At 44.3% G+C, this 18,885-nt stretch overlaps 1 protein-coding gene across 4 annotated transcripts in view; it reads right to left on the bottom strand.

Annotated features, from left to right (window-relative positions):
- The window catches only part of LOC137534306 (gastrula zinc finger protein XlCGF26.1-like), a 47,413-nt gene that overhangs the window by 12,620 nt on the left and 15,908 nt on the right, over positions 1-18,885 (bottom strand). Inside the window, exon 3 of one of the 4 annotated variants that reach the window (XM_068255738.1) lies at positions 4,587-4,732. The exons of 1 other annotated variant lie outside the window; for it this stretch is intronic. In XM_068255738.1, coding sequence (XP_068111839.1) covers positions 4,587-4,732 — 146 coding nt within the window. Of the gene's footprint in view, positions 1-2,231; positions 2,322-4,586; positions 4,733-18,885 lie in introns of those variants that run through there. 2 more of the 4 variants (XM_068255739.1, XM_068255741.1) reach the window with 2 other exon arrangements.

The raw sequence follows: 18,885 nt of genomic DNA, 5'->3' as shown, positions 1-18,885 counted from the left end.
AGCCTTCCTGGTACTATATCGGTATCCTTGTTCCGGCACAGACACCCCTGTTGCAGGTTATTCAGCCAACTGGTCACATACGCCTTTGGTGATCCTCTGAAGGCTTGGGAAGCCTTCTGGGACACAAGTGCTTCCGAAGGCATCTGAGGATCGCCGAAGACATATTCCACCAGTGTACAATCTAGAGCCGCCTGTCTGCAGAAGCAATCCGGGACACAAGTGTTTGTGAAGCCTTCTGAGCGCTACCGGAGGTGGTAAATCTGGACGGGGGACAGTGCTGGAAGGAGGACACCAAAAGAGCACAGGGAATGCTCTATGTATGAGATCCAGAGCCTTCCCTCTCCATAGGTGGATATCTGACTTCTGTTTTTACAGTCACTTCACATTCACTTTAAGTTAGAAAAGGAATAGTATGGGATAAGAGTGGAGTGATACATCTACAAATAACTCTCCACATTACAATATGCTTCTGAACGCCAAACCTGGGGAAGGAAGTTTTGATTGTGTGACATCAGTTTGCTGCCCAAACCAAAACAGTCTTCGATTATGTCTTAGGGCCGGTTCACACTGGCACTTTCTGGTAAATGGATCAGTGAAAACAAATCCGTTTCTATTCCGTTTGGGTCCATTTCACAACGGAAGGTGAATAGCTGCAAGGGAAAATGCCAGTGCTATATACGTTGATGTTGAGAAACTTAGAGCTAGTATTTAATGCTGGCAATATTCTTTAGCACTGTACAGAGTATATATACAGAGCAAGCTTTCGGACAATCCCTGTCCTTTGTCAAGCTTGTGTAGCTTGACAAAGGACAGGGATTGTCCGAAAGCTTGCTCTGTATATCTACTTATCTGCTCAATAAAAGAGCTTGGAGTGCTGCAAACCTCCTGTTTCCCTTGATATTCCTGTGGAGGAGGGGACCTCCACCGTTTGCTTGCACCCACTGACAGCTTGACTCGAGTGCTGCTGACCCCTGCACGATTGTACAGAGTATATAGTCATATAACAAGTACAGATCATTCATTGCTGCATTCCAGACCCCCATCACCATAGTAGATTTTTGCAGGCTAGAACGTCTGTTTTGTAGTCAGTGTGTTGTACAGATCCGTTTCTCATTGCCTCCCATGCAGTACTTCAGCCTCCATTTCCTTTCCGCTGTCCGGGAAAATCGCTGCAGCACCAAACTTGCATTTGACTGCGCATGACATCACTACTGCGCATGACATCACGACTACGTCATGCGCCGAGCGCTCCTAGCCACAGATGCACGATGTACCGTACGATGCACGCAGCCCGGTCAATGCCTGAGCACTAATACACGACCCAGAATTTGCCAGGGGTCATTTAGGTAGGAAAGTAGGGGAACAGAGAAGAAGGGGGGTGCAGTGGGCATCAGAACAGCTTGCAGTAGATGCCTGCTCCCCACCCCCCGATTCTCCGAGTTAACCACTTGATGACCCAGCCTTTACCCCCCCTTAAGGACCAGCGCTGATTTTGCTGATCTGTGCTGGGTGGGCTCTACAGCCCCCAGCACAGATCAAACACCAGGCAGAGCGACCGGATTGCCCCCCTTTTTTCCCCACTAGGGGGATGGTGTGCTGGGGGGGGGTCGCTCCTGCCTGCGTGTGGCTGGCGGTGGGGGGGGACCTCAAAGCCCCCTCCACCGCAGGATTCCCCCTCTCCTCCATCCCCAGAGATCGAAGGCTGCACAGGAACGGATCTGTCCTGTGTAGCCTCTAACAGGCTCCTGCCTGTCATGTGACAGTGATCCCCGGCCGCTGATTGGCCGGGGATCGCTGATCTAGTACAACGCTGCTACTGTTAGCAGCGTTGTACAAATGTAAAAGCGGATTATTTCCGCTTGTGTTTACATTTAGCCTGCGAGCCGCGATCGGCGGCCCGCAGGCTATTCACGGAGCCCCCCGCCGTGAATCGACAGGAAGCAGCCGCTCGCACGAGCGGCTGTTTCCTGATTAATCAGCCTGCAGCTGGCGACGCAAATCTGCGTCGCTGGTCCTGCAGCTGCCACTTTGCCGACGCGCGTTATGAGTGCGCGGTCGGCAAGTGGTTCAGCTCTGCTGGCACTTTATAACTCACTAATAATTTTTTTTAATCAATCTGCCATGAAGTATCCTTCCACAATTGCAGCATGATTTCTTCACTATATATAATTATTATGTATGTATATGTAATGTGAAATGCAGTTTACCCATCTCCCATACTCACTGCTCACCTGGTTATGTGATCTGGAGAGAGTATAGTCCACAAGCCTGCAGCCACTTATGCAGCAGCTCTACTAGTATTTACTCCTTTCATACCCTGCTAGGACTTCCTGTTCAGCTTAGAGTACAAAAATCCCTCCCTTGCTTCCTCTAGTCTACAGCAAAATGGCTGCCTCCTGCGATGAGGACACATTCGATACCTATAGTCTGTTAATTTCAGTGTAATAAGCAAAACAGATTATCAGTTGCATTAACATCAGAAAACGTGCTAAAAATGCTTGCATGCTTAAGTCTTATTATGTTACATTAGTTTGCCTTTCAGGTACCTGGCTGCTGCATAAGGGGTTTGGAGTGGGCGCCCTTTAGCATTTGGACTCGGAATGACAAGGCCACATTCACAAACTTCGTGAACACACTAGGCGGTACGTGAAAGATAGCGTTTTGCTGCACATAAGTTTGTGCATTTTTAGTGCGTTTGCGTTTTCGTTCCGCACATGCATTTTCTTGCGTTTTGGGTGGTTTAATGCGTTTGCAGTTTGCATATATAAATCGCATATGCATTTTGAATGAGTTTTCGATATGCATTTTAGGCTAATTAATAGAAAGTCAACAGGAAACAGAAATACATCATCAAACCTTTTTTTTTTTAAACGCATAAAACCCCCGCTGAAACGCAAGACCTCTAACTCAGCACTGACATTCATTATGTTGCGTTTAAGATGCGTTTTGGAAAAATATGCAAGACCTGCATTTTTAAAAATGCACATTGCAGAACGCAAACATATGTGTTTAACCATTGACTTGCATTATGTACATTTTCCACAACGCTAGCGTTTCTGCCTAGTGTGTTCCTACACTCAGAGATTACCAGAGGAAGTGCGCCGTGGTGAGGCTTGCAACGAGACCAATAGGACACGTGCAAGCTGTTGGAACGCAGGACGGATGGCAGAATTATGGGTAAATAACCCCTTCTCATGCAGCTGCTCAGATGCGGTAATTAAAGCTCATTTGAATCACAAGTAAGCACTCGTGATTACTCATGAGAGCATCACGGTTACCCACTAAGCCTATGGTGAACTCCCAGAGCTCAGGTGTCAAGCACAAGGCTTGTGGGCCAAATCCAACTCCTCGCACCATTTTATGCCCTCAAGAGCTTTATACTTGCATGATTGAAAGTAGTAAAAGATAGGAAAAAATTAATGTATGCTGATTCATGGGATTTGCATAATGTTGAAGGCTGCGGGACCTTTTAAGGACTCTTTCACAGTGGGACGTTGCGTTTGAAGCAACGTTAAAGTCGCACAACGTGCTCCTAATGCAGTGCATGTATATCATGAAATTGGCCGTTATTTTGCACTGCGGTATGTGCCCCTTGGTGCGTCATTTTCGTTGCATACTGATGGAACGAAAACGGCGCATGCGTTACATTTAAAAAACAAAAAAAACATAACTGAGCATGTGCAACGCAGCAGATTAATTGTTAAACACACAACATGCAGCACTTTCTAAATATTGCTACACGTTACGCAACGTGTGCATTGTGAATGTCGCACAGACCTTGTATTTCTGTGCGTTACTCTGCGTTGTAATGTTTTCTAACGTGTGACTTTAATGTCTCACTGTAAAAGAGGCCTAAATGTAAGAGACACTACTGCCCATTTTGATCATCTGATGAAACCCGGTGGGCAAGCGATACTAGTGATGTCTGGGTAACGTGGTGACGTCACCACTACATTCCTGCCCGGAGTACGCATTTATGGCGGAGCTTGTTGCGGCCTGTGAGTGAAGGATGGGGATGCCAAGCAGACAGAGCAGACTGGCCAAATGTTAACTGAACTGGCTGAGGAAGTCAGTGCTAGCCTGAAGGAGGTGGTGAGAGCCCTCATGGGCACCATGCATACCACACACTAGCGGCTCCCCACTCCACACATGTTCCTTATGCCAGCAATGTGTCATTACTCACAATGAGTTTTAGAAATCTCTTGATGGAGATACGTGTGAGAGTCTTCAGCGCATTGTATTGCTGCGAATAGGAATCTTTGAGAGTGACTACAAGCAGCCATCATAGTGACTCACTCTAAGTGAGCTGCATACACCAAGTTCAATGATTATCCCTGGAAACGTGCCAATCTACGCAATGCATTGCTGTTAAAGGTTGACGCCCGGGAGTTAGAGGACTTTTAGGTTGTAAGCAGTGTGTGAATGTGGCGTGTGAGTAGTTTAGGCTGGTCACCACATTGTTACCCATTTTCAGGGGGTTTGGGGCGTTTAGCTTAGCAGAGCATAAATCAAGATTTATATGTGTTATTATTTATATGTGTTTTAAGCAGACACCTGTGGCAAATTGTTTTAATGCAACTACTCACCTGCGGCGTCGCTGGTATGCGGGATCCCTCGCCAACACCTTGCAGCTTCCCAGCGCGCGTATTCCCATCTTCTTCTTCGTGATCCCCGGCGGTGATCTCCTCTTCTTCTGCTTCCATTGCTTCCCGTCCCTTAGCGATCATGTCTTCTGGCGTGCAAAGAGAACAAAGATAGGGACACCAAGAGCCAAATATAGTGAAGTATGTACTGGTAATATAGGATGAAATTGGTAGAGTAAATACAAATATACTCTCAAGGCAGGGTTACCTCAAAGGTAACCACTGTAACTGCAGATAAGGAGATTAGATTTGAACCCACTCAGGATTAAGAAGTCGCTCTCCATATATGAGGAAAAAAAAGAGGATGACACCCCTGCACCAAGGGTGGACTTAGAGAACAGTGTAACAGGGATACAGAGGCGCCAGAAGAAAAAAAATGTCTAAAAAGTTTAACATTTGTGGAGGCAGTGGTGGACTTACCTCCTTCAAATAGACACAAGAAATGCCAACAAAGTCTGGTGCTTTAATGAGCCAAGCGCCTCTGTCACAGAACCGCTTTCACATTTTAAATTTGTCACAGAGGCACTTGGCTCAATTACAGACCTGCACTGTACCTACTCCTACCTAAAGCCTAGTACACACTAGCAATTTTGATAGGCCAATCATTGGTCAATTTTACCACCTCCATGTAGTATGACCATTTACCTATATAATCTGCATATAATTGAAAATCTGTTTGGCCCTCATACTACATGGAGGTGGTAAAATTGACCAATCATTGGCCAATCAAAATTGCTAGTGTGTACTAGCCTAAATGCATGATAAAGTGGGGTCAACCTGCGAAACGCGTTGCATTTTCCCCTGGAGTATGTACATAAATTTGTTCTGCTAAACTTTGTTGGCATATCTTGTATATATTTCGTGGAGGAAAGTCCACCACTGCCTCCACAAATTTTAAACTTTTTATACATTTTTATTCTTCTGGCACCTCTGTATCCCTGTTACAATGTCCCCTGGCATGTCCCTCTGATGACGCTGCGTGCGCCCCCTGTGTCGGGTGTATGCAGCCTTATCACATCAGGCAGAAAATTCAAATTTCTGTATTGGATCCAATATAAAAAAAATGTTAAGTGTAAAAAAAAAAAATCTATGGGCAGCACTACTGCCCATAGCAGCAAATAATAAAGTGTTTTTACTATGGCGTCCGCACATCACACGGTTCTATTCCATCTAAGGTTAACTGTTCTTTAATTGACCTGAGGAAGCGGGCTTGGTCCCGTGAAACGCGTTGTCAACAGTATACCGTAACCGTTTGTTTTAATAAAGGCTCCCTGATAATCCACTCTCGTGAGTCTTCTATAGAGGTAAATAACCTCTTTTTTATTTATACATATAGATACTAGTTGTATAATTTTATACAGTTTGGGCACCTCCACATAACCCTGATCCAGTTACTCCACACCACCCACGGAGGTGATGACCTCGACTACAGTGGACTAGTTCCATTAGTAAAAGAGGACCCTAAGAGGAGAGTGACCGCCCAGCTCCTGAACAGTCTGGGATTCCGAGCGGGAACGTTTTTTTTCTCGCATGCCTATACGTTGGATGCAGGACTGCAACCCATGTTTGTGAGTATTCACTTCTTCTGAATTTGAGCCACCAGGCGACACTAACGATACTGCACTATTGGGCTCCCGGTCTTCCCTCTCTCAACAGAAAAGGGGGCCTTACTTCCGAAGTGAAGGAAGGACCCTAGACCTGTGCACCTCTTGAAAGTTATTATATACATGCAGATATTTTTATTATCTAGACCTGCCTTTGCTCTTGTGATTTGCACTTCAACAACTCATTTCCTCAACTGTGTCTTGCCTGTATACAGATCTTTATAACTGTCCATTTTTTATGTCTAAGAATATCTGCACCACCTTGCCTATGCAATTTATTATGTACTGTCTATTTTCTACAATAAACACTTTTGGTGAATGAAAAAAAAAAAAATTAAAATAACAAAAGTGTTTTTTTTTTATTGTTTGCATGCTTGCGGACAGCTTGCAAGACCACCACTTGCAAGCGGTCTGCAAAAACGCTTACAATATAAAGAAACACTTTAAAAAAACTGCTTTTGGTACAAAAATTGCATGGAAATTAGATGCCAGGAAGTTTAAAAACACAGTCCTGGAGGTGCCTCTAAGCTGTGGTGTAACACTGGAAGTTTCCAAACCCACAGTGATCACTGGGAATATGGCAACCAGCTGGCCGGATGATGCAGATCACACGCACGCACACACTTTTTCTCTGATTTTACAAAATAGTTGATGCATGCAGCAGTCAGCATAATGTTTGAGTCATCTACCATTAGAGTAGAATTCAAATTTTACTGAACAAACTTCCTAATTATAATGGTATATTTTTCAAAAATAATAATAATAAAATTTTTTTAAAATGAACTGTTCCAAATGATTACACACAACAGTGTTTCAAAACATTTTATAGGTTGTGAAAAACATTATTATTATTTAGTATTTATATAGCGCCAACATCTTCCGCAGCGCTGTACATACAATGGTTTGCAAAAGTATTCGGCCCCCTTGAAGTTTTCCACATTTTGTCATATTACTGCCACAAACATGAATCAATAGAATTGGAATTCCACGTGAAAGACCAATACTAAGTGGTGTACACGTGAGAAGTGGAACGGAAATCATACATGATTCCAAACATTTAAAAATAATAAATAACTGCTCCAAGAGGTTTTCTGCCAAGATTGCCCTGTATTTGGCTCCATCCATCTTCCCATCAACTCTGACCAGCTTCCCTGTCCCTGCTGAAGAGAAGCACCCCAGAGCATGATGCTGCCACCACCATATGTGCAGTGTTAGTTTTCCGCCACACATAGCATTTTGCCTTTTGGCCAAAAAAATTCCAGTTTGGTCTCATCTGACCAGAGCACCTTGAGCCATGTGGGGGATGTTTGCTGTGTCCCCCACATGGCTTGTGTCAAACTGCAAATGAGACTTCTTATGCTTTTTCTGTTAGCAATGGCTTTCTTCTTGCCACTCTTCCATAAAGGCCAACTTTGTGCAGTGCATGACTAATAGTTGTCTTATGCAGCTCGTCCAGAGTCACCATGAGCCTCTTGACTGCATTTCTGATCAGCGCTCTCCTTGTTCGGCCAGTGAGTTTAGGTGGACGGCTTGTCTTGGTAGGTTTAATTGTGCCATACTCCTTCCATTTCTGAATGATCGCTTGAACAAAGTGCTAGCTGCGTGTAAAAAAAAAATATTATGCAAATCGGCCCAGCGGGGCCTGAGCAGTGCCTTCCGGCGGCATAGCTCGGGCTTACCGCCAGGAAGGTTAAACACAGGTGCACTCTATTTAGTCATTAGCACTCATCAGGCAATGTCTTTGGGCGCACACCCCACTTTGCAGTTATTTATTTGTAAAATAAAATGTTTGGAATCATGTATGATTTTCGTTCCACTTCTCATGTGTACACCACTTTGTATTGGTCTTTCACGTGGAATTCCAATAAAATTGATTCATGTTTGTAGCAGTAATATGACAAGATGTGGAATACTTCAAGGGGGCCGAATACTTTTGCAAACCACTGTAGTATATAGTCGTGTCACTAACTGTCCCTTAAAGGAGCTCACAATCTAATCTCCCTACCAGAGTCCTATGTGTATGTATCTAGCGTGTAGTTTATGTATTGTAGTCTAGGGTCAATTTTAGGGAGGAGCCAATTAACTTATCTGTATGTTTTTGGGATGTGCGAGGGAGGGGGAGTGCCCGGAGGAAACCCATGCAGACACGGGGAGAACATACAAACTCCTTGCAGATGTTGACCTGGCTGGGATTTGAACCAGGGACCCAGCGCTGCAAGGCAAGAGTGCTAACCACTACGCCACCATGGTTATTTATTGGTTAAATGGTTATTTATTGAATTTTCTGCATTAGCAGCAAGTCATATTTACTGAAATCAAAAGCTATTCTAATCACAAACATCTTAACAGGTCAAGTTATATTTTAATATAGGACCCCTTATTTGATAGCAGCTTTATAATTCTTTTACCCATTGAACTTGTAAGATTTTTAGATAGTTTCTGCTTAAATTTCTATGAAGGATGTCAGAATAGCCTACCAGAGCTGCTGTTTGGATGTAAACTGCCTCCTGCACTCATACATCTTTTGCTTGAGGATGCTCCAAAGGATCTCAGTAGGACTGAGGTTAGGGGAGGATAGAGGCTCACCATGAGTTTCTCTCCCTTTATGCCAAAAGCAGCCAATGGTGCAGAGGTATTACTTGCAGCATGAGATGATTTTATCACAGAAAGCACCAATCTTTTTGTGCCATGGAAGAAAGTGGTCAGTTAAAAACTCCACATACTTTTCAGAGGTTATTTTCAAACCTTCAGGGACCCTAAAGGGGCCGAACTGCACTCTTCCCACAATTCCAGCCAAAACATTACTCCGCTACCTCATTGCTTACGTCGGAGCCTTGTTGGGACATTTGTGACTATCCACCACTCCATCTTTTTGGACCATCCAGGGTTGCATGGCACTCAACAGTAAATAGGACTGTTTGAAGATGTGTTGTCATGTAGTTCTGGACCCACTGCTGTGATTTCTGCATGTGAGCATTGTTTAGGGGTGGCTGAATAGGTTTATACATAACTGTAATCCTCTGGAGTATCCTGCGCCCTGATGCTCGTGGGACTCCAGAAGCACCAGCAGCTTCAAATACAGTACCTGTTTGCTGCTTTGTAATGGCATTTTAGCAGCTGCTCTCTCAATCCAATGTATTTCTCTAGCAGAAACATTCCTCATTTTGCCTTTATCTGCACAAACTTGTGTGGGCTCTGAGTCTGCCACAAATCTTTTAACAGTATGATGATCACGCTTAAGTTTTTATTAAACACCTGAGGTTTTCATACCCTGTCAAAGTCATTCAACTATTTCACACTTTTGGCAGCAGAGAGATCATTTTTGTTTCTCATACTGCTTGAAAATGGTGCAGGGCTGTGGAGTCGGTCCAAAAATCCACCGACTCCGACTCCTCAGTTTAGGATTCCACCGACTCCGACTCCACGACTCCGACTCCTCTAATTTGCATATTACAATTTTGTTTTTTAAAAGTATGTAATATGAAATTCGTCTCTTAACTGCCAACGCTTAGGAATTTTACAAGACAACTGAAGTGAGAAGGATATGTAGACTACTATATTTATTCCCTTTAGACTAAAACTAGTCCTTGGTAAGAGTACTTGTAAAAGGTACAACCGGAACAAAGAACATCTATCAAGTGTGGGTGCATGTAAGAATGTGAGGAGATTGTAAACAGACAACACGTCTGTGTTCAATGTGCACAGCATTCTCAGTGGATTCCCTGCAGCTCTGTGGGGAGTGCATATGTAGAGTATAGTACTACTGTGTAACAAAGTAAACCTGAGACAGATGAAATTAAAGTTTTATACATACCTGGGGCTTCCTCCAGCCGCCTTCAGGATAATCAGTCCCTCGTTGTCCTCCTCCACCACCTGGATCTTCTGCTATGAGTCCAGGTACTTGAGCCAGTCGGGCGTAGTGCGCATGCACACACTCCGCCGCCAGGAGCATACTACACCTGTGCAGCACTATTGTGCAGGTGCAGAATGTTCCTGGCTGTGGGAGCGGCATGCGGCCGGACAGCGCTGACTGGCTGAATTACCAGGACTCATAGCAGAAGATCCAGGTGGTGGAGGTGGACAGCGAGGGACTGATTAGCCTGAAGGGGGCTGGAGGAAGCCCCAGGTATGTATAAAGCTTTACTTTTCATCCGTCTCAGTTACCCTTTAATTTGTAATCACCAAACCAAATTTTAATAACATATCAAATTATTTTATTTCATCAGCAAAGGGAGTGCATACATTTGCATAAATCAGCATCAATGCAGAATTATTTCCATCTCGTTGACCATCTCTATTAGTGACATACACATCAGGCTTTATTCTTACAGCATAGATGTTATTTAGTATATATAAGAGATTCCTGTGTACACATCATATATACAGTCACAATCAGATATGTATATCTGACCTTAAAAATACGGGGACTGCTTTATTGAAGCAGCACAAGTAACTAATTTTGATTGGTTTATTTCATTTTTGTGGACTAAGCACAGCTATTACTGTATATATACTGTATATATACACATTATTTTTAATGACTATTATCCGAGAAATAGAACATTTTATCATATTTTCTATTTTAATTACAGTTACAAATTCATTAGGAGTCGGAGTCGGTGCATTTTTTCCCGACTCCGACTCCAGGCACCCAAAATTGCCCGACTCCACGACTCCGACTCCACGACTCCGACTCCACAGCCCTGAAATGGTGGTCTGCTTAATAATGTGAAACACAGTTTTTTTTTTAGCAGATTTCCTTTAATCGGACTCACCTGGCAAACTAGTAATCAGAGGTGTCCAAGATTGATTTGAGTGATCAAAAGAGCCCTGAGACACAATACCATCCTTGAGTTTACACACAAAATATTTAATTTTTATAGTACTTAAATACAATTTGCATAATAATTTGGAATGCAGTGTACACACAAGGAAACAGTACACAGAGATTTCATTGCTCATAGTGGGGGTAGGAAAGAGTTCTATTCACTGAAGCCGAACTCTACCATAAGTAAACAGCAGAACTGTAGGAGCTAGTGAGCTGACAAGTCATTACTGATAACACTTATTGTGTACTTTATATGTTCTTCAGGGCTGTTACTACTGATGGGGCCCCCAAGCAAATTAACTTGGGGGCCCCCTAGCAAAAAAATACCCCCCCCCCCCCACTGCCTCTGAGCCGACTTCCAGGACTCATCCCACAACACTCCAAGCCACACAATCATTAGGTGTACATCATATGTTCCCAAGAGCATTGTTGGGGACCCCATTATTCCCCTCCTCCTTTCTCTTATATATTCAGAGTGCACACACATTGGGGTCTTGCCTATTCCAGGCAGCACCATGCTCCAAACTCTGGACTTCTCTCTACACGGCCTCTCCTCCTCATTCCCTGCAGGCATGTATGGGGTCACCATGGCTGGAGGGGACACACACCTTGGGAGGCCTCTCCTGAAATAAGTGTTTGATTGACTCTAAACTTTATTTCCATCATTTAAATTGATATATTTCTTATTTTCAAATGTTAATATGAAAGATAATGAACCAGGATAGAAATGACCAGTGTGATTTGAATTATAAAACAACATATCTTGCTTATAAAATCTTTATGGTATGTGTAATCGAGTGTGTGTCGGGGATGTGGTTAGGGGTGTGACTTAAATGTCCCTCTCACTTATCTCAAAAATTGGGAGGTATGCTCACAGGCTGTGTCTGTTGACATACCGTTTCTGGCTGCCCCTCCATTCAGTTACTCCCCCGACTGCCCCACCACTGTCCTCTTGGCACTTTACACTCAGAGGAGGACTCATGGTTGTGGCAATAGATGCCAATGGTGATGAATCCGCTGCAATTCCTCTGCTGCCCAGCCGGGACACAAGGGGGCTACTAGGGTACTACATACCTCCCAACCCGTGGCAGTCCCACTGAACTCGGGATGGTTGGAGGATCCGCCGTTGCCACCTATATTTTATGGTAGATGACAGCACGCTAGATTCTCATCCAGTGGAGCACACCAGTACAGTGGCCACCAACAGGTATAACAGCTGACGGCTTCAGGGTGCCCAAAGGAGGACCACATGCCTGTCTTAACCCCCACCCCCATTACACCTTAATAAGCAATGCGGCCCTCAATTAACACCTGTTTCAGATTCTGGCCCATTATGTGTCAGAGTTTGACATCCCTGCTATAGAGATACATGTAGTTTTGCCTTCCTAAAGATCAACTCTAGTCAGGGCCATTTCTAGCCTTATTGTCACTCCAGGCAAAATCCTGTATCAACTCCTCCCTCATGAAAAAAAAAACATTCACACGCTAGAGAATACGAATCATGTGCCATTTATGGAGGCACAGGAGGTCCTTGAGATACAAACAACTCACCGATCCTGATGCATTTCATCACACGAACCCTTCCTGCGACTCCCAACCCAGTGTGTAAATGCAGATTGCAGCGCAGCAGTAGCTGTGGACTTTTAGCGCAGCAAGAGGGATTGTCACTGACAAGAGACGTCGCCTAGTGTTGATTACCTGACCTTTATTAAAGGACAACCGAGGTGGCATGCGACATAATGAGATAGACGTGTATGTACAGTGCCTGTCACAGAAATGACTATTCCACGTTCCGGTTTTTCTTTCTCTGCCAGAAAGATTTAAACATCAGGTATGATAGTGACAGTTTCTGTCCGGGTCTGGACTGGGTCAAACTATAGCATTACCCTCACAGATAAGGAATTACAGCCATAAAACACTCCTGTCAGTAAATGGCTTCTGAGAGCAGGAAAAAAATAAAAAAAAAGGGTCAATAATTCATAGATTTGAGCTCTGGCATACTTCAACGCATGTGTCATTGAGCAGAGACAATGAAACAGTAAAAATGTAAAAACTAGATTTGAATATAATATCTAAAAAAGTCATTTTTAGGAGAAGGAGGATGGATATAATTGTTTATCTCATCAGTTAATTTTCACCTTGGTCGGATGTCTTTTAAGATGAATGAGGCATGAATCCCAAAGGGTTACTGCACACTGGAAGACTTGTGACTCAGTCGCCACAGAGCTGTTTTTCCTCTCTTTATGCTGCATGACTACCCACACAGCTGTCCTTCTCTGCCACCACCAACTAGGGTCCAAACCGTTTTTTTTTTATGGAGACATTTTATACAGGTTGTCACAGGAGCCCTTGTGGCTGACCGCACTTAGCCTTCTAAACGATGCCAGCGCACAGATCGTGCGAACTCTGGTCGCCGTCAATGCGCAGGAACCGTTAAGAATTGGCCGCGGACAAACCAGGAGGGCGCCTGTGAGATACGGGTGACTACAACGTCACCTACTGGTTCAGAGTAAACTGCCACCACCGCGGTTACTATGGGACCGTGGGGACCACTAACTGACTGACTAATCCTGCGAATAAAACGGTTAAACACACGATATTCTGTCTAGCCAACAACAAACAAACAGTAGCGTATCTTCAGAGACCCGGGATCAGTTCTGTGTGTGCTGATAAGCAGGGTAGCGGAAAGTGAATGACTTGGAGAAAGTCGTTTATTCACGCAATATAAATAATTAATATATACAGACAATTTATTAAAAATCACAATTATTAAGACAGTAATAGCCAGTATGAAAAATAAAAGAAGGGAGAAAAATACTTAGTTCCTGGAAAGATGTCCTTATTGTGGGAAGAATCATAAAGTTCTTGGTTTCAAAGTCCAGAGTTCAGACCAGGTGGATGCCAGCATATCCTCAAGCTGGCATCTCATGAGTTCAAGATGTTTCAGTGTGGAGGACCCTGAGTTTGGCTCCTCTCCCATTCTTATGCCCCTGATTCAGTAGGAGGAAGTGAGGGCGGGCCCACACACCCCCTTAGAACATGAGATGAGTCCTGCCCTTGTCCTGGAGACCAGAAATCATGCCTTAACCATATATGGGCTCTATCTCACAGAACCGTACAGGTCAGGGCAGATTTACTAATATTTTCAGGTCTGCCTCGATGTACCCAGCAGTCTGATACCAAACATGAGGGGTGGGACCCCTGTGGTACCATTAGGGCACTGTTGAACTGCCTAACGGGCAGTCTTTACCTCAGAAGGTTCTGAAATGTTCTCAGAACCAACGCCAGGCAGGGCCCTACCTGCTCTGTTAGTTTGGAGGGTCTGCCAGCCTGGCAACACAGAAAATATGATACATATAGCAGTTTATGGAATATGAGAGACCCCTGGGATTTATACCAGGTCATTCCCAGGCAAAGGTTCTTTGAAGTTGGCAGCAGCAAGCCACATGTCGGCTCCCTGCTGGGAAAAGGAGTCGGAGTGTCTGAGTTTCCTCACTCTAAATTGGTTCTGTCATGGTGTTTGTCACCTTATACCTGATGGATGGGCCATCAGCACAGCTTGAAGCCAGGGACTCTCTGGGCCCAGGCTCATTAGCATATCAAAAGGGCCAACCAGCATTTAGGCTGGGGCTCTCTCTCTGCTGAGAAAAGACTGCAGCTGCCCCTACACACTCAACCCGGATTGTATCATTTTGAAGCGCAATCGATGCAGGAATCGAGTGCGATCGTTCTTTTCTTCACGGGCGGTTCCAGGACGCGCCTGCGTCCCCGCAATCGTCCGTGACACAGGTGAACCCTGATTTTTTTCAGGCTGCTGCTACAGCAGGGGCTGCTACAAAACCAAATTGTTCAGGCATTTGTACATGCCAATTTTTTTTCTGGCCTCTGGTGCTACACAGTGGCTACAACAACAAAAAAAGGATGTACATGTCCATTCCCTTCATGATCGTTACCTTGTCGTGGTGAAGTAGCTTGCGTAGCTCAATGAAGCAATGTCCTATATAGATATATGATGTATAAGGTCATTGTTTCATTGCTTTGATCGGCTGGATACGTTTTGGCAAAAAAAACTTTTTTTTATGGTCACCTCAGGTGATCAATATAGCCTACTAGGCCAGCACTGGTCCCACACTGCAGAATCAGTGTTTTTTTGGTCACTTTACAGTCATTGAACTACCTCACCCCGACGATAGGGGCTGGAAAGCGACCATCACCTGCATTCCCGCGAACATGCTCACAAGCACAGTGACCACTACACAGCAATACACAAAGATTGCCAACAAGAGGACTAACATTTATGTTCTGAGGGAGTCAACTATTAAAAACAATGCTCTTTGCGGTGCGTTAAATGGGAAGTTTGGTCTGTCAGTGTGATGTGAGCCTAACCCTTACACTAACTGATCGACATGTACATACACACGACGCAGTACCCTGGGGGGTTACTCACCTCAGGAGGGGGACCCTGAGGCTTCCTGCTCCGCTGTAGCTGCAGGCAGTCCAGCGCTGGCTCCCCCGAAATGTCCCGGAATCCTCCCTCGACAAGCCTGACAAGCGCGGATTTATTTACCTTTCCTGGCTCCAGCGGGGGCGCTGCTCTGGCTCTCCGCATGGAGATAGGAGGAAATAGTCGATCTCTGGCGGGTCCGCTCTACTGCACAGGCGACTTGCACCTGCGCAGTAGAGTGGCCTGACAGCGATCGGCTATTTCCGCGGCGGAGAGCCAATACTGCGCCTGCGCTGGGAAGGTAAATATTTACATCCCCGCTGTTCGCTTTACCACCGCCGCCGTGGGACCGAGGAGGACGAGGGAAGTCTCAATAGGATCCAGAGGTTTCCCCCGCCCAAGGTGAGAACCCCCCCCTCCCCGGGGAGGTTTTTAAAGTTACATGTTTTCTTTAACCACTTGAGGACCACAATGTTAAACCCCCCTAACGTCCAGGCTTCTTTTTTGCTCAGCTGGGCTGAGCAGTTTTTTCAGCTTCCTGCACAGCCCAGCTATGGACCCCAGCGATCAGACTCACCTTCTTTGTTTGTCCCTAATGGGACATGCTGCCTGAAGTGTCCGATTGCTGTGGCGGTTTTTTTTTTTTCAATTTTCAGCCTGTATCAGGCTGTTTCTCCCTCCCTCCCCTTCTCCCCTCCGTGTACTGCATTGAACAGGACGGAAATCCATCCTGTTCCGCCTGTCATAGGCAACAGCCTATGAGAGGACGACGATCCCCGGCCAATCAGAGGCCGGGGATCGCCAATGTCGTACATCGCTGCCGGAGACCACAGCGCTGTACGGATGTAAACAAAGGGGATTTCTTTCCACTTTCGTTTACAAACAGCCTGCTAGCTGCGATCAGCAGCTAGCAGGCTAATCATGGAGCTCTGCTCCGTGAACTGTCAGGGAACGATCGTGCATTCCCTGGGAAACTGCAGCTCCAGGACTTGACGCCAATTGGCATTTGTTCCTGAATTTCTTTGGTGCTTTTGGTCTACTTCTCTTTGTCAGATAGCTCCTATTTAAGTGATTTCTTGATTGAAACAGGTGTGGCAGTAATCAGGCCTGGGGGTGACTACAGAAATTGAACTCAGGTGTGATAAACCACAGTTATTTTTTAACAAGGGGGGGGGGGGCAATCACTTTTTCACACAGGGCCATGTAGGTTTGGAGTTTTTTTTTCTCACTAAATAAAAACCATTGTTTAAAATTGCATTTTGTGTTCAATTATGTTATCTTTGACTAATAGTTAACGGTTTTTGATGAGCAGAAACATTTAAGTGTGACAAACATGCAAAAGAATAAGAAATCAGGAAGGGGGCAAATAGTTTTTCACATCACTGTAAATACATTCCTAACCACAATATCTGATTCAAAGATCATCTGTTAACAATTTCATCACTCATAACTCCTTGCCATGCATAGCTGCAAGATTCTTGTACAGCTGTATCCACCCTCTGGAACTCTCTCACTCATGCAATTCATAAAAATCTCAAAACCCAACTGATATTTTAATACTTTATGAACAAAAGATATCGATAATTATATAATAGTAACAGATAATCCAGGGTGCTTCTAGTTTCCACAAACATGAATAATGTATTTCTCCTTTAAAGTAAGTTAGACAATAATTTAGAAGAATTTATGCCTTCCTCTGCATCATTTAGGATTTCTGGACATGTGTTTTCCCATGTTGAAGCCGAGCATCTTTCTTTCACCCCACGTAACCAGCATTTTGCTGATGTGCAGTAAGGGCTTGTTCACACCTAGGGCATTTCGTGCGGTTTTTTTTGAGTGTCAGCGATTTTTAAAAAACGCCCTGAAATCGCTTGTGCAAAATTGTACCGCATAGTGGAGCGCCGGGATGAGCGGGAAACACTAAAAAAAATTTGAAAGTCGCTGCCGTCAACGATTTCGATTTTAGATGTAACCCAAGTCTAAGATGGCCTCAGTGGTCAAAACATTTTCTGCCACTAACATTGCTTCTCCTTAAAAGTGGATCCGAGATGAACTTTTACTCATTGCATAATTGTGTTCCTTTCCTATTGTTTATAGGGCATTCCTCAAGCTAAATACTTTTTTGTTTTAATACTCTAATTCCCTATAAACTAAACAAGCCTCTCCCACAGTTTTTTTTAGCAGTAGCAAGGGCTCACTGGAGCTTAGTCTGGGCAGGAGACGGGGGAGGTATTACTAGTCAGAGATTTCAGAGGCAGGGGGGAGGAGGAGGGGGGGGGGGATTAGGTTTTTTTCACAGAAGATGCAGATAAGCCTGCCTCTGTGTAATGTTTACAAACAACATGGCTGCTGTCATTGTATCACAGGAAGAAATAATCATATTCTATTGAAGCTGTTGGAAGCTAGATATGCTGTGTAAACTATCTATCTAAACTTTAGATAAGATATATAGACAATTTACTTGTTATAGTTAGTTTTTCATCTCTGCTCCGCTTTAATATGATTATTTTCATGCTTGACAAAGTGAGTTCTCCTGGTAAATCCTTTTCCACATTGAGAGCAATAAAATGGCTTTATCCCTGTGTGAACACGCTGATGGACATTTAAAATGCTCTTCTGGGAAAAGCATTTCCCACATTCAGAGCAGGGATATGGCTTCTCCCCGGTGTGAATATGCAGATGGTTATTTAGAGCGCCCTTCTCAGCAAAGCATTTCCCACATTCAGAACATGAGTATGGCTTCTCCCCGGTGTGCGTCATTTCATGTCTAACAAGATGTGCTCTTGTAGAAAAACACTTATCACAACTGGAACATGAAAATGGCTTCAATCCTGTGTGAATTTTCTGATGTTGAATCAAATGTTGCTTGTAGGCAAAACATTTCCCACATTCAGAACATGAAAACATTTCCTCTGTGTGTATCTTCCCATGAACGACAAACTCTGATTCCAGCGCAAAACTTTTCCAACATATAAAACATGTAAACCACTTCTCATCACGGAAGTGCCATGTTTGGTGTCTGTAAAGATAGATTTTTGAACCAAAGCATTTCCCACACTCAGAACATGATAATAAGGTTGATGGGGTTGTGGAGTTTATGTTTGAAGAACTGGATGTTCCATCCTCTTCTGTTGTCTCACTGTCACTATTTGGGGGGTCACCAGGATGCTCACCAGTATAACTGCAGATGTACCGTCCATCTGGCGAGAATATAAAATGTGTAGTAATAGGGATGGGTACATTGGTAATGTATGAATAATTTTTAAATGACAAAAGAGGCAGGCCTATGACGCACTGAAATATATGCTGGTCTGAAAGGACAACTGACCTGAGAAGGAGATGGAGGCTGCCATATTTATTTCCTTA

The sequence above is a fragment of the Hyperolius riggenbachi genome, chromosome 10 (assembly GCF_040937935.1).
Source record: "Hyperolius riggenbachi isolate aHypRig1 chromosome 10, aHypRig1.pri, whole genome shotgun sequence".
Classification (NCBI taxonomy): domain Eukaryota; kingdom Metazoa; phylum Chordata; class Amphibia; order Anura; family Hyperoliidae; genus Hyperolius; species Hyperolius riggenbachi.
Note: the sequence above shows the minus strand (reverse complement) of the source record. Positions and strands in the feature narration are given on the sequence as shown.